Source organism: Hoplias malabaricus, chromosome 4 (genome assembly GCF_029633855.1).
Source record: "Hoplias malabaricus isolate fHopMal1 chromosome 4, fHopMal1.hap1, whole genome shotgun sequence".
NCBI lineage: Eukaryota > Metazoa > Chordata > Actinopteri > Characiformes > Erythrinidae > Hoplias > Hoplias malabaricus.
Window position 1 is genome coordinate 44389505 of NC_089803.1, and position 22001 is coordinate 44411505.

The following is a 22001-nucleotide window of genomic DNA, read 5'->3' on the forward strand; positions in this document are numbered from 1 at the left end:
GCCTTGGCCCATGTGAAGTGTGTCCGCCTGTGCTCCCACGGATCTTTACACCAAAGGATCGCTGATTCGCTCATTTCGCTGTCAATCAAAAAGGGATTCAGCCTCAGACAGATCATCCAATCATCATGCAGAAGCTGAGCGTCCGGGCCAGCCGAGGCCAGCCCACTGCCCCATAGACCCCCAGAGACGCTGAGCGTCCGATGGGCGGGACAAAGCCCAGCATTTATCTGATGACTCGTCTCGTTTCGCTGCACTTCGCTATTGAACTCTGTGGACGCTGTTTAAAGCACTGTGAAGCTGCGGGAATGATTGAGAGTAAAGCTGCGTCTTTACCAGTGATAAGAAGCTGATTCTGAACAAAAGTTGATTGCGTTGTAGTTCATATTTATTCAATGACATGTACACACAACAGTATATATTTGATCACTTATTTTTTTACATTTTAAGAGAAGCTGAGCTTCCCTTGCAGTCTTAGAGCAATCGCCACTGGTGTTCAGGTTTCCTCTCACAGTCCTAAAACACATGGTGGTAGGTGAAATGGCTGCGTGAAAGTGTCCACAATTGAGTGTTGTAGTGATTCTCGGTAGACTCAGGGCCCACTGTGCACCTGAACATGATAAAGCAGTTACAGAAAATGAATGAATTCATTAATCTTATTTCCTTGCTCAAGAGGAGTCATTATAGCAGCCACTCAGGTTGTGCTCAGCAGAACAACCCCTTGAGACAACTTGAGAGATGGACATTTAGCTATTTCCTTCAGACTCTACAATTTTATTCCCATATTCCCATAACAGAAATTGAGTGTTGTCTAATTTTGCAGAATCCATGGTGAAAATTAGTTAGTGTTTAAACAACTGATATTATAAAAGCTGGTCCATGACAGAGGAGCCTATGCATTAAGGAATCTACCTATTCATAAGCATTGCAGAGCTGAACTGATGCTTCAAATAGTAATTGCTCTGCAATGCTTATGAATAGGTAGATTACTTAATGCAGGGTCTCTTCTGTCATGGACCAGCTTAGTCCCATGTGTCAAACTTTTTTTTTCTCCTGAGTTACTAATTATATGCTAAAGGATTTTTACAGTAAGTGTTAGAGCCAGGAAAACATGAAACATGCAATGCAAGTAGAGTACAGGACGGTAAGTGGAAAACACAGGATAGATGGGAGACTATCGCTCTATTTTAAGGCCATTGTGTGAGTATATGTCCAACAGTGCAGATGAGGTAATGATCAAAAATTACATCTCTGTTGCACTGATTCCTATTTAACAGAGACATCTGGTCTCTTGTCTATATTGAGCCCTCAAAACAGAGATAAATTAATAACTATTTATTGATTTTACTTTTTAGTAAATAAATGTCTCTATTGTTTTATTTATTTTTAATAGTTATTTTATATACAGAACAGTGACTACAGTTGATGACAATGAATAGTGATTTCATCAGCCCATCACTGTGTGTACTCACTGATAAGGAGACATTTTGAAAGAGCTATTTTCACATTCCTTTAGCCTTAAGCTGAAATTGTTATCATTTTTTTTTTGGTGATCAGATCAATAGCTATTTTTAAAGTCTTTAAAGTAAGGTGGATATTTCACCTAAAATCTGACCACACATATAAAAATGAAGGTTTAGAGACAGATTATACAGATGTAAGATATAAACTAATAGTAATGAACACCTAATATATGCTCGAGCACTTACTGAATAAGTTCTTTAATAAATATTTTTTTATTAATGCTTTCTTTAGTCTTACTCAATTTAAGCTCAAATAAATTACTAAAAAAAAGAGGCAACACTTACGTTATCATTAAGTGTGTGGGATCATATAACATCATAAAACAAGACAGACAAACACTGATGTGTATAAAAGAGACACTCCGTGTTTGTGTACTTAAAATACTAGTTCATAACATCAAAATACAGTAGCCTGCATGCTGTAAAACGCCAAGTAAAGTCTCATAGTGGTAGCCTCAGACCTACAACAACTGCAGATTCTGTCCTGTCTTGAACAATATTCACTCAGTGTGCAGTGTTCAGGCACTGATGAACATTAAACATGAAAATGCATTATTTCTAACTTCTCTCTGGTTTGGTAGACTTTTACTAAATATGTGACAGGAAAAAACAGGGAGTTTTCCCCAAAATGATACAGTATAATAACCAAGCCAAATATTTATAGTTTAAAGAGGGTATCATCGAATAGCAGACCCCTCTCTGGACATGCACAGTGTAACGGCTCTTTCCAGATTCATGTCTAGCTTTAACAAATTGCTAAGAATAAATAATAATGTTTTGGTTAATATTGGTTTTTGTTATTGTTGTTTTTATTATTATTATTTATTTATTTGGACAGTCATGACAATACAAATCCATTTACAGCACTGGGAAATATAGGTACTGATTACACAACTTTTAATTGGGGGGAAAAATATGCTGTATTGTATGGTCCTTATGGTACTTTTGACTAAGCATTTCTCAGACATTTAATTAAGATCCCAGAACTGTGTTCTCTTGTGGCAAATGGGTATCATATATCCCTTTAAATAAAAGCATGTGTGACAGAGGCCTATAGTTGCTCAGAAATTATGTATTCCCAGAGGTCCTTGGTGACCTCTCAGAATATTACATGCTCTCATCTTGGAGTGGCTGACCACTCCATTTCCTCCATTCATACACAATCTCTCAGACTGTGGCTCCACTTAGAAATGTTTTTTATCCTTTCCCAGCTTGGTTAAAATTAAATTAATATATGGGACTCCAGACAACCACTCAGAAGCTACCACTAGTCTTTACCCTCCAATAAACAGATTATTAAATCTGTCACCTTTGAGAGGGAGGAGAAAAATCTCAACTTTATCTCAGCGCTGTAAGACAACAACTCCGTGATATTGGTGTGAGAGGAAAAACATGTAAATATCATCAAAAATATCAAGAAGCTGTAGCTCACAGAATGGTGAACTGACTGCCCCAGAGTCCAGATTTCAGCATCACTGAACGTGTTAGGGTTTACTGGATTGAGAAACAAAAACAGCCAACATCTAAGATGATGCTATAGAGGTGTGGAAAAGTATCCCTGCATATTTTTATGGAAAACTATAAGGGTAGCAGCAGGTAGTGTCGCAGTCACACAGCTCCAGGGACCTGGAGGTTGGGGGTTTGAGTCCCGCTCCGGGTGACTGTCTGTGAGGAGTTTGGTGTGTTCTCCCCGTGTCTGTGTGGGTTTCCTCCGGGTGCTCCAATTTCCTCCCATGGTCCAAAAACACACGTTGATAGGTGTTTTTGTCTATTGGTGTGAGTGAATGTGTGAGTGTGTGTTACCCTGCAAAGGACTGGCGCCCCCTACAGGGTGTGTTATGCGCCCACTGATTCCGGGTAGACTCCAGACCCACCACAACCCTGAACTGGATAAGTGGTTACAGCCAATGAATGAATGAATGAACACAATACGTAGGCCTACAGATTATTTAATTTTACTTTGAGCTGTTAAGGCTTCTGTGTACTTTTTTGTCATGTAGGCTATGTTTCCTTATTTTCTGACTCTGAAAATGGAATTCAATATTGAACGGCCATTTTAACTGTGGAAAAGAAATTAAAACTACATACTACATTCTCACACACCACGACTGGCTGTAGAACCAGTTTTAGAAAGGAAAAGGGTTATAAAATAGCACAATTATACATATATAAATACAATTACAACTATAAACCAGTTTTTATTTTATTTGTATGTTTGTTTGTTTTTTTAACTCTCTGATCACCTAAAATAGCCTATATAATACATTTTAACTTCCCAGGGTCAAGTGTGTGGAGAATTAAATTTGAAATGTTATGATGTGAAGACCTTAAATACCTTAGCAGTTCAGCACTCCGCCTACAGGAGACTCATTTCTCTCCGTGTGTGTGCTGTGCTCCTGCTCGTGCGCACTGGAGCTGAGGGGTGGGAGACGCCACCGCACACACAGATATATATACCGGACAAGAGGAGAAACTGGACACAGAATGGACGCAACAGGCCTTATGCGGCTGAAAGGGTGAATATCGTCCATATCGATTGTCTATGGAGGGTTTGTGAGGACATTTGACCGCTGAAGACTCGGAGGTCTCCTGTGTTAACGCTGATGCTGTTCTTGGTCTCTTCACTGACTTAACCCCTTGAGAACTCATTGGACTCGGTCATCTTCTCTCGTTCCTTTTCTGACTTGCATCACCTACGTGGAAGTCTATAGCGGCAGCAGTCATGAAGTTCAAGCCCAACCAGACGAGGACGTACGATGGCGAGGGCTTCAAGCGACGAGCGGCATGTCTATGCTTCAAGAACGAAAGAGAGGACGAGGTACGATGGGCGACATACTCCCTCTTTCCCTCTTTCTCTCGTTTGCGCTCTCAGACAGATTGATAAATCTTAAAGGGTCTGTATCAGTGAAATCAGTGCAGCGTGTGTGTGAAGAGTTTAACTGCTCGTCTCCATGTTGCTCCTTACACCAACATCAAATGACACTGATATGTGAGTTTTTGTAACGTGTCTGGGTGCCGTATTAACATGCTGTATAACACAGCCAAATAAACAGTGTCGTTGTTGTGTTTTTGGTTTTAATTCATTTTGGCCTCCTGCCTGCGGCCCCAGCCAGTTCAGTCTAGTTCAGAGCACACAGCAGAGGCGCCTCGCTGTTTTTTTTTTCACACCTGTTCACAGACACGGCACGCCTCCTATCGGCCAACTCTTCTGACTATTGGCTGCTTATCTGGGAGTGCGAACGGTCAGCCTATCACAGCACAGGGTGCGAGTTAGCTGTAGCCAATGAGAGCATAACAAGGTGGGAGAAATACACGTAGACGGGTGTGTTTAAAACTAACGCCCGCAGCGCTCCGGGCTGGTGGCTGCTGAGGGCGGGAAAGAAAGCGGTTCCTGAGCTGCTATTTTCCTGGCCAAAAAAATAAATAAAAAATAAAAAATAAATAAATAAAACTGCCCTTATAGCCAAAGATACACTTAAACGTTACATTGCATTACGGCAACGTCCACCTCTCTGAGGGCTGACCTCACTGCCGCTCTCGGGAGTTAAATCCCGCAACATCTGTCCTCCAGTGCCGCTCTTATTCCACCTCCGAAGATACCGGTAAACGGCCATAATCCTATTAGGACACAACAGTTTGAATGACCAAACTGCATTAAACTCTCTTATGATATATTTTCCTCCTAAGAATCGTCTGTCTTTCACTCGCTCGCTCTGTCGCAGTGACTAATCTGAAAACACTGTTAATTTATTGATTAAACCTCACCACCTCTTCTCAGCTTTGACCAACCACACAGTACAGAGTTAGCGGGGCCTGATCATCACTCATGTTGTGATGGTTGTCCTTATAACTGATTTCCCGAGGCTCTATCTCTTGCAGTTATGCAATCGATTGTGTTCAGGCTGCATATCCCTGAAGCCTCTGCTGTCCTCTGTTTACTAGCTACACACTGTAGGCCAACTGCTAGGAACACACTTGTCCTAAAAATTCTAGGTATGTTATGGTTTTGACACCTCTGTTTGTGTGTAAGCAACATCCCTCCGCTCCCTGGGATGTTAATTATTACCATGGCAATACACTGACTCACATTTTAGCTGTGATCAGTACAAATACATTGATGATGTGAGTAAAAATGCTGAATCCTAAAAGTTGGCATTGATCATCTTGGGTTTACAGTCAATCACAGCCCAATTAATGATTACTGTACCTGGCTTTGTCTGTATGGAGTAGGGAGTACAGCAAAAATACAGTATCAACATATGTGAAGAGATATTTACACTTATTTCCCCCCACATTTCAAAATGTTGTTAAAAAACATGATTACATGGATTTGTTTCAACATTGCACACAAAAGCCCTGTTAGTCATGACTATTTATTAATGCTTAGTAATGCTATGAAGTTATTAAGGATATTCACAATATACTCAAAAACAATTGTGGCCTATTTTGCTGTGAATGATCACAACGCTGTACAGTATTATTACATGGCTTCCTAGCCATGAGGTTTGTGGTTAAAAAAGGAGTAAAATGGAGTAGGAACCCAGCAAACAAGGAACGTCCCTGGACGTTCAAAATAGGTCTAAAAGTAGTCTGTCCGTCAAGGACATATTTTAAACGTCAATGGACATCCAAAATCCATCTTAATAAGTTAGTTAAGTGGTGACCAATCGATAACGTCAGTGGACGTCCAAAACGCGTTTTATACAAGTAATTTATTTCGGAACCAATTAATAACGTCAATTCAACTTTAATTTTCAACCTTAAGAGAACGTTGATTAGACATCAGTCATTAAGTTATTTCAACTTTGAATCAACGGCTAATTGTTTACTGGGAGGGAATCCTGTTGCAATGTGCATGATATTATGATTTTTTCTGATTTCTGTATTGTTTCTAAGCATGTTTTTTGTTCCCTTTTATTCCTGTAATAGAGCACAACAAAAAGCTAACCTATCTTCATACTATGGTTGTATATTTCACATTTCAACTTTTTATTTATGAACAGATTTTTCATTCAAAAGAAAACTAATAGGAAATATTTGTCTAAATTAGAAAGGATAAAGAAAAACATATATTCAAGGTCATGGGATGATTAATAAGTAGCATCAAAATTACATAACCCCTGACACAATATCCATACACTGAATCATTATTGTTAATCATTCTCAGTCCTCCTTATTGCGCAGTTTGAAGTGTTGCAAAACACTGAATCGATACTAAATTAAATGTCAAATTATACCAATACTAAGGTTTAATGAATTTCTTTGGTTTGAATTTCTTCTTTTGTACCTTTATCAACTTTGGAAGGCTTTTGTGATATAAATCCTAAGAGTATTTGGAAAGATGGAGTCAACCAAACAGCACTAATTTATCTCTGTTGGGGTTTGGAGGCGTGATCTTGTGTATGTTAAGCTTTTTGGGACTCTATTTGTAAATTTCATGTTCCGTCGAATTTAGTCTGGAGTGGATGAAACATGTTGAAGTAAAAGGTTAAGACTTGAAGATTTTTTTTACTGTCTCCCTCTATCTTGAGGGATTATTGCCCCAAAGAGTCCACATGGAGAAAGCAACGTATAAGCATCAGTGACTCATCCAGGCTGTGTGTGTGTGTCTGCGTCAGTGTTGTCAAACTGGGCCTGAGTGTCTCTTGCTGAATCACTCTGCCATGCTGACAGACCTAAAGGGCTATCCAGCACTGGAGAGAGAGCTCCTTATTACACATGAACGCTCAGGTTACACCCTCCATTGTAAATAGCTCTGAAGCCATCCCTCTAAACTACCTCACTGATTTCGCTTAACTGCAATTCTGGCCCGGAGTCCTCAGATGCGGAAGACTTGAGTCTGAGTCGAGCTGCAGTGCTGAAACGGAGATGGCCAGTGGTGGCTACACTTTGTTTGGGAGAGAAAAGCGAAAGGGCAGGGGGTGAAGGATCAGTGAACTCAGTTAAGCCGTCATGGCCCCACAAAGGATGTGAATAGGTTATGCCTCTGGATATAGCTCATTTTACTGTTAGAGATACCAGTAACCAGCTCCTCCACAAGTTCTTTGCAGTCTTTCTTTCTATTTATTAGCAGGCATACAACAGATGAACATGCTGCTGTGTTTCATTTCACTAAGAACAGATTTTTGTTCTCCACAACTACTGCTTTAAAATTCATTAGCACAGATTTCTGTAGAATATATGGAGAGAAAAGGCTAGGACCACAATATTCAGGTAATGGAAGGTTTAATCACTGCAGATAGTCAGCATGATATACAGATTACCTTCCAGATCTGTAGGTTCTACATCCATAGGTTTATTCAACCAGAGACTGAACATTTTTTAATACACTAGGTAAGATTTTATATTTTTGCTCCTGGGCTCCCCCTACAGTTGCAGAGTACAATCCATTTTTACTGAAATCTAGTTGGAGAAAGGGAGGTCATTTGTACCCTCCTTCAAATTATACCTAGCACAATTTCTGCAGTGCTGAGCCCTGAATAGCCACGACAAAGGTGCTATCCCCACTATTACAGCTTAGTGAAGCATCACAATGATTCGGAAGCTGTAATGTTAAGGTGAAATTAGTGAAAAGTGTTCCTTTAAAGTATACGTCAGATATGTGCAAATACAAGGCCTTCTTAATAAAATTTTACCAATGCTGCTGTGGAAATAGTATATTTTACAGAAAAACTAAATAAGATGGATAACAACAAGAAAGTCAAAAAAACTGCTTATGGAATATCTGTTTGTATGAAAGAACCAATTTTGCAAGCGACTCATCAAACAGGTTCGCCATGACAGCTGACTATAGACAACTTGTGCCTTTGCTGCAACACTCAGAACACAGCATGTGCTTACGTTGCTTTATGAAATACATTGGGTTTTTTTTTTGTAAACACAGCTATGTGTGAAACCCAGTCTGCGCAGCTCAAACCATCTGCATTTACATCCTTGTGTGAAGTATGTTTCGGGCCTTAGGTTCCAGAGATTTTTGTCTTCTAGTGGGAACTTTACACTGGGAAATTAGCCTTTGGATTCATTCAAATAAGAGCCTAAATGCAGCTGTCGTCTGTATCAGAACTTAGCTGTCACCTTTTCCATGTGTATGTCACCTGTCCATATTCCATCATCTTGTTATTATTCCCTAAATATTAAAGTATAAAAGATATTTTAATTGTATTAGGCATTATAAGTAAGCTACAGATTATTTAACGTACACAGAAGGATTTTGTCTACATTGACAAATACTACACCATTATATGCAAGGGATTTGATCATCCACGGATTTAGGTATCCGTAGGGTTGTCCTGGAGCCAGTCCCAGCAGATGCACAAGAATGACTGTAAACTTAATCTTGTGAGTCTCATTTGAGTCTATGTTATCCAAAACCAGAGTTCTATAAATGGCACTACTTATCTGATTACGTATTTTAGGGACAAATGTGGTGAAAAAAAACAACAGTTAACTGTGACCTAGCAGATATCAGTAGCTGCAAACATGTCACCATAAGAATCATACTATAATTAAGATTATTATACGGTTTGTTGGAGACTTGTTTTCGCAACAGAGATGCCTGATGACTTATTTAGAACTCTGAGTACCTGCACATTATTCCTGTTTTGTACACAGCATTTCCTCTTTGAAGGTAAAGGATGATCACACACAGTGAAACAGTAGCATTTAGACGCTCACGTGCCCTGACGTTTTTCTCTGCCCTCGTTGACAGTGGGATTATACTCACCTTTTCTTCAGAGTTCAACGCTCCTGAGCTGACACTTTTCTCTCTAATGGGTCCTAATGATAACTTCCAACCAGTCTGTTGTTCTTTTTAGGTTGTTGCAGCTCCAAGGAAAGAGGTCAATGAGTACATTTACGTTCATATTTACAGCATTTCTCATATGCAGTGCAACTTAGATAAATACTTTGTTGTCCATATAAATGTATGTATCTTGGAGGCTAGTACAAACAGATTATAGTCCAGTCTTGCCTTGAGCTTAGATACAGTCTGAAACAAAACTGATTATGTTAACAAGAGATTACAACATGCTCTTTCTCACTAACTTTAAAGGAGCAATCTGTAATACTGACACCAAGCATTTAAAATGGGAACTATAATACAGTTTTGAAACAGTGGAGAGAGCTGTCTGCCTCCTCCTATGCAAAGCTAAAGCTAGCGCTAGGTTTTATAAGCAATACTCATTTTGAAACACTTACTTCCCATTTTATCCATTTAAAACACACGACCAAGTGTACATCATGTCACTAACATCTACCTAACTGTGAAACGCTTATCTATATTTGCTGTGTACTACAAGCTTGATTTCTCTATTCCACCTTAAATATGAGAGGCATTTCAAGCACAATTCTTACTCCTTAATCTGTTTAAAACACACATAACACGGAGAAACACACACGAATCTGCCACAATTTCTTTAAAACAAACAAACAATGATATTTACACTTTTCAATCATGTTGTTATTCACCTTCTACGTATAAAACACACAAAACACAATCCTAACACTATTCAAACGTCGCTATGCCTCGCTTTCTTTTTATAAAGCACAAAACCTATTGCCTTTACTCCTTTTAATGTATTCACAGGCATATGTACTTCTATATATTTTCAGGAATTATTTGCTGTTACCTGTTCAGGAGGAAATTAGCCAGCGCTGGCTCTGTTCTGTAGTGTTGCTGCTTGTAAACTGCCTCCACTTTTCAAACTTAAGGCCAATATTTCCTCTCATTTTAGTCTCTGGTCATGGAGATTTATAGAAGGGCAGTGGGGCTTTTTGGGGCCCATAAAATATAACATTAACTGTGTTCACATAGTCATTTCATGGCTGCGAGACAGTGTTTGTAGACCTGGACACAGGGTGGACTGTAAAATGATTGGACAGAGGGCGGGATGATAGGAGCTCCGCTCCGGACTGGGCACTTCTCAAGGAGAACATACTGCTTTAGCAAAACTGTGAGAGGCAGCAGGGTTTTAGCTTTGACAGTTTCTTTTACCTATCATCACACACCCTGGACATTGTATGACAAAGTACAGTAAATATTCTACCGATTGCTCCTTTAAGTGTTTCTAGCATGAAGAATGACATAGGGGAACATAAGGACAGAAGTGAAGTTTTGAAAAATACAGTAAATTAAATCTGTCATATCAGACCTGGAGTGAACAATCTGTTTTGTCTTTGCTTGTGGTCCTGTTCATAAACTATCCTAATTTCTGACCCTTTTTAAAACTGAATCAATGTAAACATGAATCTAAGTTTTAAAAAATCTTCAAAATACTAACTGTATAGGAGAAGGAAACATTCTTCTTAAATTCAGTGGAAGTCAATGTAAAAATATATTTTACATTTATTTTTTACATTTAGAATTATTTTATTTTTTATTGGATTCATTTAAATTTTAATTAGATTTAATTTTGAAGCATTTCTATTTGTCTGTTCGTCATGAAATTTTCATACAATGTGAAGGGCAGCAGCTGTGTGCAAATGATGTCATGAACTAAAAATAAATAACAGTGACAATTTACAGCCAAACATTTGCTTTTATTTTAAGGTGTTTGGTGCTGGGTGGGACATAGCTTTGACAGCCTTGGAACAACTTAGACTCAGACAAACTGAAAAAAATAAAATCTCTCACAGTTCTCTGAACCAGGGACCATAATGGACACTCACACACATTCACACTGGCTTGTGAATGCATTTACACCTGGTCAAATAGTTTGTTCTTATATAGATGTTAGAGATGCTCAGAATGCACCCTTGATCCTCGTACAGACAGCATGTCTTTGTAGATGAGGATACTCAGTATGTGCAGACTTTCAGAAATCACCAACTGATATACCAACTGACATTTTTATGGATTGGACACAGGTAATGATTTCACAGATATCATAACTTGCTATATAGTCTTATTTCAATAGTGCTTTAATGACAGTGAATCATCAGATATGGCTGAGGTGTTGGTTTTCCAATTTTGTAAACTCAAATAATTTAAACAAATTAATACAATACCATCTAATAAAGAAAATAGACTTTTCTTGCATGCATTGCTGATAAAGGACTTAACAGGAAATGCCTGCCTTGTTGCCATGTTAATGTGGTTTTCACTTGCTGGTTTGTAGGTCTCTCTTTTTTAAATTAGATTGTCTTGTAAGACGTGCCAAAATAACCACTGAGTGAACAAATCTTGCTATTAGAGCTTTGGTTCTAATCATCTCTAATAATCTCTAATCGTAGCTCTGAAGAAACTGATGTGAAAGCAGGTAATCTTATCACAAAATAAGGATCATTCAGATCATTAAAAAATGAAAAGTTTCTCGTATCATCACTGTCCAAAGAAAAACATGGATCTCCTTTTTTGTTGATTTTTAGTTTAGCACATCTTTTGAACACAGCAGCTGTGTGAATATTTCATGATTCTGACCAATAGAAATGCTCCAAAATTACTTGGAATAAAATTGTTTATACACTGACTCCCACTGAAAGTTAAGAAAGTTTTTTTTTCTCTGGACAGCGACGGTATTAGTCTGTATTAACTGTCTGTCCTTTACTGTATAATGTTAGCCTTAAAAAAAATAGAAAACAAAAAGTCTGTTTAATTGAAATGTCACTCATATCTTATGCGTGGCCATTTTTTCTACCTAATATATTCCATCCCTGTCAGTGATTTTAATCTTATGACTGATGTAGCATGTAGCAGCTCTGTCACCTTCTGCAGCTGTGACTTCCCACTCCTCTAGTTATTTACTAGCCCTTAGGGCTGGGTTGGCTGAGCCAGAAAAAGGCAGGTGCAGCTTGTGACCTGACCCTGGCACAGAGAAGCAACACGTGAAGGCTGTGCGTGTGTCTCGAGGGGATGGTTGACTCCACTATCAACACGGCCTCCTTCCAATCTCATTACAGTGGGCAACACTTGAAGCCTCCTCAGCGTTCTGTGGATTAGCCAATCACAGAACAAAGCGAAATTTGCTGCCATCACAAAGATTACAGCACTGCAGCTCACCATCTGTCAGAGAGAAACGTTTATACTTTCTTAAAATAACATTTCAGGCTCTCATAGTAACATTCAATTTTACTCAGCCAGGCAAGCTGGCTCACGTTACTAAACAAGCTCACGATCCATGAAATATTTCCATTCTTGTAAGCTTCTACATCCACTGAAGGGAGAAATTGGTCCCAGTAGCCAGTAACATGGATCTAGGTTGTTTCTGTATGGAAGACTGGGCGGAATACAATTGTTTACAGTAAATATGTCTGTGTTAACCCATTTTCGCAGACTAATTTTTTTTTTTGCCTTGCAGCACTGAATGAATCCTCGTCATATAGGCCATAGTCAAATGGAAATTAAGGTTGTTTCTTATTTACGGTCAAACATGACTCTTATCTTAACCTGTTCCATACACTGCACTGTGATACACTGCCCTGGATTCCAGTTATGACTCATGCAGGCACGGTCTCAAAGCCTGTACAGTGTAATTTAATTTATTAGGATATAACCGTGACTGGCTCAGTGTCTTCTGATTGACTTGTGCATGCACATGAATGTGTCTGCGTTGTTATGAGTCAACAGGGCAACTCCCAATTTAACCTGGTAACCATGCTTCTGCAGAAACTGCAGAATTTGATCAGCACACTATCATATTTCTGACACTGGAGCGCTCGAGCAATCTCAGCATTCAACACAGATGAACATAAACTCACACACACACACACACACACACACACACACACACACACACCATTGATGTCATCTTAAACTGTGCAAAACAGCCAAACAATTTCAGCAGGCACAAGTTTTTTTATACAGTGTGATCAGCCAAATGTAGCCTATATATTTGTGTATATTCCAGATTCAAAAGCACTGTAATATATTCCCAATATATTTATTTATTAAGTTATTATATGGGTTAAATAGTACATGTTCAGTAATAAATCCATTTATGCATGTCCCATGCTTGCAGTTCTTAGTGAATTTGATAAAATGTAGATTTTACCCCATTACCATTGATATCAAATGATATTTAATTTAGCGTTCTATTTATTAAAAGAAATTTGTAAAATAAATCGACCTAGGCTTCTTTAGTACAGCAAACATGACATAGTTTATTTTGACTAGTTTATATATAAAATTGCTCTAAAAATTATTCACTTAGTATTCACTGTATCAGCTTTATCCTGATTAATGGTTGTGGTGGGCCTGGAGCCTACTCAGAAATCACTGCGCTAAAGGCATGAACAGGCCCTGGATGGGGAGCCAGATGATTCAAGGGCTCACACACACTCACACATTCATTCACACAATCAAACATTCACACCTATGGATATTTATATAGCCAGTGGCAGAGCTAGACTTTTATCCTTGGGGTGGCCAGAGGGTGGCCAAAGCTATTTTAGGGGATCCACAGTATGTGACAATGAATATTAAAAAAAACACAATCAATTGATGAGTAGGAAAGTTTATTAAAAAATGTATAATATGTAAATGTGAAACACAGATGCACGCAAATACCCACACAAATTTTCAGCTTATGAAAACTATCAATGGTGACATCTTGACATGAACATAATGCAGAGCTTAATCAAACAAGCACCAAAACTAAGACCTCTGTCTGACTAAATGCCAAGTTACCTAAAGCTCAGTTCAGAAGAGCATAAAAGAAGTAGAAAAAGATGCATATAGTCATCAATAGCCAGGTGCTACTGAGATGTAACCTAATGTTAACATTATCTTGATACTCTTTGGTGAACTGGCATATCACAGTGTAACATCAGCAAAGTTAAAACTACTAAAAATGATCTTTTATCTGAACATAAAAGTGACTTTAAACAATGACTCTGACTCATAACAAAACAATCGTAAAACTTACATCCGAATGACTATTTAGGGTTGCCAACTTTCTGAAATCAAAATAAGGAAGGCAGGGGCTGGGGGACCTGTATGCACTTGTAAATCCTTTTTTCGACTGTAGTAAATCAGATATATCATTTTTGTTGACGCGCATTTATTAAGCCAACTGCCATCAGGACTGTTAGAGCCTGTCAGTAGCCTTTTTGAACAATGGCAAAGCAGAATCCCTCCATGTATTTTGCAAATGCTGTATTACCAGTTTAAAATAATTGTATTATTTTAAATTGTTCATTAGTTACAATAAGATCTGAAGTGAGTGTTCATTACATATGTCCAATCAAAATGTCATAGAATTAATTGCTTATTTAGGACTCATATTTGTCCTAAACTCTAATAATAGTTTGTATGTTATTGTTAATTTATATAAAATTATCTAGTCCCTATTGCACTAGTGTGTGTGTGTTCACTGCCACAGATGGGTTAAATGCGGAAGACACATGCCGTTGTACAAATTAAAAATAATTGCATGTTACGTTATCTAAAGTGATATTTTATGTATAAATAATGACTTTGATTCAAACATTAATCTGTCATGTGTTCAGGGAGAATGAAATGTAGTTTCTCTAGGACACGGTTCTAACATTAGTTCTATCTAAAACAGAGCTGTAGCTCCCAGTGTTTCACCTGCTGCCCTCAGAGCTGTCACAAAACAACCCCTTGTAGGAGGGACTGTGACTTCATTGGCTGCAGCATTGAATGATGGCGAGATAACTTTGGTTGCTGATTGGCTAAACAAACGAAACCAATGAAATTCATTCTCTGTTTAGGAGCCGTGGAGAAACTGCCCTTCACTCCGGCTGAGAGAAAGCTGCGCTTTTCTGTCTCAAACCATGGTCATAACAGAGTGACCTCAAAAATACGGAACAAAACGCGTCCCATTTCGGGATCCCATGCAGAGCAACTGTTGGACTACAGTGTATAATTGTAGAACTACAAAGGGCTCCTGTGTGGTCAGTGGAGCTGTGAGAATAAACAGTAAATGTAGAAAAAAGGAGGATGTCACATGATAAATCTGTATCTCAGTACACTGTTACAGACACTTTATCACCCGACATTAGGTGTGTGCTGCTTAAATGAGCCTTTATTGTGGACATGGTGTGAAACATTTTTTGGAGTCATGTTCTCTAGTAACAGGTTGAATTATTTGGCAGGTGTTGCTGGTGAGCAGTAGTCGACATCCAGATCAGTGGATCGTCCCAGGAGGAGGAATGGAGCCAGAGGAAGAGCCCTGTGGGGCAGCAGTGCGGGAGGTTTATGAAGAGGTAGGACATCATTAAAAACTTAACCAGCAATAGCTAAAAAAAAATCCACTGCTAATTCTAAGCAATACACAGTGTAAGCCTTGAGTTGCTGATGGAAATTCAGGCAAGGCAGCAGAGTAATATGTGACCTACTAAGCCTAGCTAATGGTTTAGATATCAGTAAGACCTGCCTTAATGCCCTGCCATATATTCAGTCCTGAGCCTCTCTGAGGGGCTGCTGGTTATGTTGATGTACAAGAACAGGAATGGATCTGTCCCAATTCTCAACTACAGTGTTGGGTCAAGGTCAGGGATTACATTTAGAGCTAGACTCAGGGTAGGGCTTAAGGCTAATGCTAAGCTTAAAGTTATGGTCAGAATTAAAGCCTGTTCACTTCGAGGCTGATTTTTATGTATGGAAAGAAATGCAGATCAGTTTTTGAAAACAACATGTATAGTAATGGTGTGCAATGCTGTGTCAGTTTTATGTTCACAACTGTTGTGATGCTTCATTGACCTGCAATTTCTGGGCTTAGCACAGCAGAAACTGCACTATGTAACTTTTGGTGGAGTGTAGGAAACAACCACCTCTCCCTCCACTCTCCCACCTTGTGGTCAGGAGAGTTCTGAAAAAATGAACTACATTTTGCTATTCTAGGACCCAGAGCCCAGAAGCAAAAATACCAGTTCTTAACTAGTGTTGCTTTAATTAATAGACATGTTTTGCAGATGTGGCTAATAAGAAGATAAATGATATTACAGCTTTCCTCAGCATATCATGGACAGTGGACATTGTGAAACAACTTCATGTTTCTTAACAAAGAGTACATTTTCTTTGGGACATTCTGAATTTCAGTTTATTTTAGTGCAGCAAAGTATGTAAAACACCTAACTTCTAATTTGATTTTATACAATAAAATTACATACAAAATACATTTTCTAAATCGTTACATCTCTTTGAATGCATTTTGGAAAATGTATTGCATTTAAGGATGCAGTTTGCATTGCAGTTACCTATAGAGCCACAGTAGAAATGTAAGTAAGCAAACCTTGGACAAAATAGTTGCCTGAGCTGAATACCTATTGGTGTAAAGTGTAAAACTGTGCAAATAATAATTAAATATAAATAATAATTTAATAATTATTATTTATAATAAGAAGAAAAAGTAATTTTTATACTGTATGTGATATGAAATATTAAATAACAGGACTATATATTGTTATCATTTCTGTTACTTTCATGTAATTGTAAGACCCTTCTCTTTAAATCTCAGAAATAAATGCTCAGCCCTGCTCTGTCTTTTCTAGGCTGGAGTAAAGGGAAAATTGGGACGTCTCTTGGGTGTGTTTGAGGTGAGAGTATATATCCCCTCAGTTTATGCACTTTACTCAATAATCAATTCTTTATCTAGTCCTCTGTCATTATAAACAATGCTGAAATATGTCATGATACCCTGCAGCATAACCAGGACAGGAAGCACCGCACATATGTGTATGTCCTGACCGTGACAGAGACCCTGGAGGCCTGGGAGGACTCAGTAAATATCGGTGAGTTTGCATAGCAACTTGGGGCATGACTAAGAGTACAATGCAGGTACTTTGGTTCTCAGCAGAAACAGCTGTTCATTTTATAGGGTGTTAAACATTATATATCACGTGCTGTTTGGCTATAAATGGAGCTTGGCAAAAACAATAATCCATTCTGACACGTACAGTAAATTTAGTGTTGCTTGGTTATTAAACACCAAGGCCAGTGTTGTCAGCATGAAGCTACATTGGATTTTCATTGTGATAGATGTCTGCTGGGCCTGTGTGGGTCCATTAATGTGTAACTATCTGCTCCCTTCACTTACTATCAGTGATGATTTTTATATATGTCTGGAAGAAGATCCAGTGAAGGTCATAAATTTTATGATCTCTACAGAGATTTTGAACTTTACACACAGTTCTTGTTCTTTACTGAATGGAGTCTTTGAGGTTTATTTGCTCGTTGTTGAAATAGCACAAGGGAAATTGATTGGTTTTAACTGACTACTTGCACATAACTTACAACTATAGTTGCTAATTACAATTATTTAAAAAGTATTTTTTCATGTGTTTAGCACCTAAAATTCATTTTAAAGTCTGCTTAAAATGCTAAACAGCTATGGTAAAAAGTATAAAAAAGGGAAAATAATATATATGTATAAATCTGAATATCATTCTTAAAATATGCTTAAACTTTAAAGACAGAAAATAGGCTGAAGTAAATGAAGTTTCCATCTTAAACTGCATAGAGATATTGGCTGATGAACAGATTCAGAAGCATTTTAAAGTCTGTCAGTTTAGTCTTTATTAGATAACAGCATAGATATCTATGGTAATGAGGTGCTACATATACCTCAGTTGTTACAAAAGAACACATATACAACACATAAGAAACCTCTCAGCAGGAGAGAAAAAGCAGCCTTTCACAGAGCTCAAATCAAGGTACAGTTAACTTGATACTTATGTGATTAATGTCTTGTTAAACTTGTTAATACATAATTGGTATGCTTTTTTTTCTCAGTCAAAGAAGTGTTATGGCATAAAATGTGAGGAACCTATGTTCCCTCTGTCAAGTTCCTGTTTATTCTGCAAAGTTTTAAACCAACTGTCTTATTCACATTTGTAAGTGATTCAGTAAAAGGATTGAGCAGCCCAAGTGAGAAATAACAAAAGCTTCAGTCAACTTGGCTTTTGCTTTATGCACTCTCTCTAAAATGAAAGAAAAGCCATAGCGACAAAGCACTGTTCGTGGTCGACCCTAAATGGGCCCCTACTGCTCTTACAGCATGGGTCACCTGATTTCTTCAGTGCCCTTCAGAATGCCAGAATAGTTCCCATCTACACACAGATGTGCAAGCAAATACTCACTGAGGCCAGTGCTCTATCGTTCTTCGTCGGCTGAAAATGGAACTTGTCATGGTGCTTTTCATGCATCAAGCTGCAATGTGATACAGACAATCAGTTTATTCTAATTTTACAGTGGTTTCTTTGTAACAAGTGTCCTGATGCAGATTAAAATTAATATTTAGATTTATTATAAGTGTACATACAGAAGAACATCTTTTTCTATTGTGCCATTTTGAACAAGAATTACTAATTTTGATAGTAAATGAATGAGATATATTTTATGGGATGCACCAGTGAGCTGAAAAAATATATAAGCCTGCCTCAATAATTATATTATGGATTTATCTTATAATATATGGATATTTCCTTAATCGTGTTAACTTGCATTTGTTTACGTAAAAATAAATGTCCCCAATATTTTAGCCAGTTGCACTTTTTTGAAAAGTTTTGTTCTCTGATTTTCTCTGGCCATTCTATTCTGGAGCCAATATGTGGATTTGTTTGAAAAAAAAGTGGTTATATTTTTTTGTCTTTTATTTATTTAGGATATTTACTTTTTTATATTCCAATTGCAATGTCTGAATATTCTTAATATATAATAAATATTAAGGCTTTGCTGAAAGGTCACTCCTCCTTAAAGGGGTGTAATCACATTATTATTATATCAGTAGCATAAAATACTTTTAAAATGACATTAATTTTGTTTAGTGCAATTATTTTTAGGACAATTTATCAACCACTATTGAACTTGAGAACTGATATACACACATTGGCATTACTGAGAAACATATTTGTAAAAAGCAACAAATGCAGTAAAATAAATAACATTCATTTTAGCGTAGTAGCCCAGCATATTCTAAACATCCTACATTTTATAAAGTAATACATATGAAATCAGTTCATGTTTTGTTCTAATATTTTATTGTTTTAAGATTTCATCTTTTTGGTATTGTTCCAGGCTTTCTTACATTGTGCATGCCGCATAACATACTGTGTGTAATCTCTGTTTGTAGTACATTGGGCTATTTGTTGACGTTCACCTCTCTTTTTCTTGTTTAACTTGTAGTAAAATGGATACAGCTCCTTTAGTCTTCTTTTAATGACGCTGCCAGTTAGAGTTTATAATAAATGAGTTCAGTGTGACATTCTAAACAGCTCTCTGTCTCCCTCTACAGGTCGTAAGCGAGAGTGGTTCCCAGTGGAAGAAGCCATTAAAATTCTACAAAGCCACAAGCCAGTCCACGCTGAATACTTGAGACGACTTCAGCTGTGTTCTCCAACAAATAACGGCAACATCCTTCTCCCTTCCCCACCCCCAAACGACAACACACCTCGCTACAGCATGACTCCAGTTGCCCCTCGCAGATAGGACTGCTTTCTCTCTGATGCACACACACACTCCCTCTAGGGCCTGATCCTGGGTCTTGAAACACACACACACACACCCACAGGCATGGACGTTTGCCTGGATTTCTGAATCGTCAAGGAGATGACTGTTTCACCTCTTATTGTTTTTTTGGAAAAGTGCTTTTGCTTGGGAATAAATAGGGCTGTACAATATAGGGACTATAATGCTACATATTCATATAGCTGAAATGTATTAAATGTGGCGTTCATGTTTTTAACCAAAATACACTTTTATTTAAATACATTTCAGAAGATGTTTCCTCACAATTTGCTAGCTCTCTAATCTGTGTGCTCAAAAGTGTTACATTGTTTTTACAAAGCCCTAGTGTCTGTAAAAGAATGAAAAAAAAAAAACAAAAAAAAAAAAACAAAGTGCTGTTGTCTGGTATGCTCCAAACGTTCAAAAAGCATGAACCCAGATAAGGATATTGCCCTATTCTTGATTAATATGTGGGTAATACTGATTTTTATTTTATTTTATTTTATTTTATTTTATTTTATTTTATTTTGTTTTGCTGTAGATAGAACCGATTCACAATTTTGGAGAGTGCTAACTGCATGAACGTGAACAACAAAACTAAACTAGATCTGCAAATGAGAAATCTGTGGTATTTCAAACAGTGGATAAAAACTTACAGAAGTTAAGAAGTTTAAGAAGTTAAACTTCAGCCACAAACAAACAAGACTGAGGGTCGTTTTTTCCTTCAAACACACTGTTCCACCTTAAAAGAAGCGGAGAACTGAACATGAACAAAACAGAGAACAACATTTCTTTTCAGCAATTATGGGGATCTGCAGTCTTTTGGTTTGTTTACATTCAGAAGCTCCAGGTCTTTTAAGGGGAAACAGTATATTTGAGGGAAACAATACGACTGTTGTATGCATGTAGTTGAAGTTGAGCTTGTCTGGGTTTTTATTCACTGTTTGAAGTACCACAGAAACTCATATGGGTTATTTAGTTTTGTAGCACTTTCAGTCGGTGTTTACTTTCATGCATATGGCGGTCAGAGTGGTCATAATTACGTTCAGTGATATAATTATTGCTGGTTGTCTATGTGATGTGATTGAGACTTAAGACATAACATTATGTCACTGTGGAGTGTGTCGAATGCTGATGACACATTCATTAAAACCCAACAGAGTGCCACATCTTTCAGGCCAATCAATTACACCACTGTTTTAAAATGTCTGCTATCAAGATGACTCCAAGAAATAGAGTGTCTAAGGCAAGTGCAATCTTAAACAGCAAAAATAAGTAAATATTACCCACATATGAAGCAGGAATAAAGCAATGTTCTCATATCTATTCATGATTTTCAACATTTGAATGTTTCTCTGCCATGAACAGAGAGAGAGGAAGCCTAGCATGTCTGACTGAGACACTTTGTGTTTTTACTTGTTTACTGACACCGGGGCTTTGTAAACTTGTTAGACCAGTTTAAGGAGCATAAAAAGAATGGAGAGCTAGCAAATGTAGATGAAACATCTTCTGAATTTCATAAAAAGTGTTTTTGATTACAATCATAGATGTTGCCTTTAAGACATATCAGTGATTTTTTTTTATGTTTATAGGCCTGCATTATTCAAATCAGTATTGCAGAGGCCAATTTTGTGATAACAATTAACAATGTATTGTGCACCCCTAGACATAACCCAGGCTATGACGATTTGGTTTAAGTATGCCTTAAATATTATTTGGGGATTGTTTTTTAAATGTTTGATCTGTTACTGATCAAACTGATTTGCTGGATTTCGTATAAGATCAATATATTATTTCGATCACCTTGCTCTCATTATGTACAGTTGTACATGAGCGCTTCACAGACTGAATGGATATCAGAATTCAAGTTACCTCAAAGTCCCCGGATTAGCTCTGTAGATTATAAGGTTTAGTGGGACTGTTTAAAAGCTTGCTGCCTATTCCCATCTCATATGGGAGGTGAATGGAAAAGTGATCCGTTACATATGTGTAACGTATGTGCAGTCATGTATGTGGAACCGCACTGTACTGTACCCTTAACTTCACCAGTCCCAGTTTAGGACTGTTCCCTGCTTGAC

The 22001-nt window shown here is 37.7% G+C and overlaps 1 protein-coding gene across 1 annotated transcript; it reads left to right on the top strand.

Moving 5' to 3' along the window:
- The first annotated feature begins 3952 nt into the window (after positions 1-3952).
- On the top strand, positions 3953-20431 carry nudt4b (nudix (nucleoside diphosphate linked moiety X)-type motif 4b). The gene is made up of 5 exons (XM_066668408.1): positions 3953-4338; positions 15573-15683; positions 16971-17015; positions 17123-17210; positions 19712-20431. The coding sequence occupies exons 1-5, from the start codon at positions 4243-4245 to the stop codon at positions 19903-19905; spliced, it is 534 nt and encodes a 177-aa protein (XP_066524505.1). The 5' UTR covers positions 3953-4242; the 3' UTR covers positions 19906-20431.
- The last annotated feature ends 1570 nt before the right edge of the window (positions 20432-22001 follow it).

What these genes read in the sequence shown, in the direction of transcription:
- nudt4b (XM_066668408.1), top strand. Translation starts at nt 4,243, where the DNA reads ATGAAGTTCAAGCCCAACCAGACGAGGACGTACGATGGCGAGGGCTTC. An exon ending in AGAACGAAAGAGAGGACGAG is followed by an intron (nt 4,339 to 15,572) that starts GTACGATGGGCG and finishes ATTATTTGGCAG; the next exon opens with GTGTTGCTGGTGAGCAGTAG. An exon ending in GTCTCTTGGGTGTGTTTGAG is followed by an intron (nt 17,016 to 17,122) that starts GTGAGAGTATAT and finishes GATACCCTGCAG; the next exon opens with CATAACCAGGACAGGAAGCA.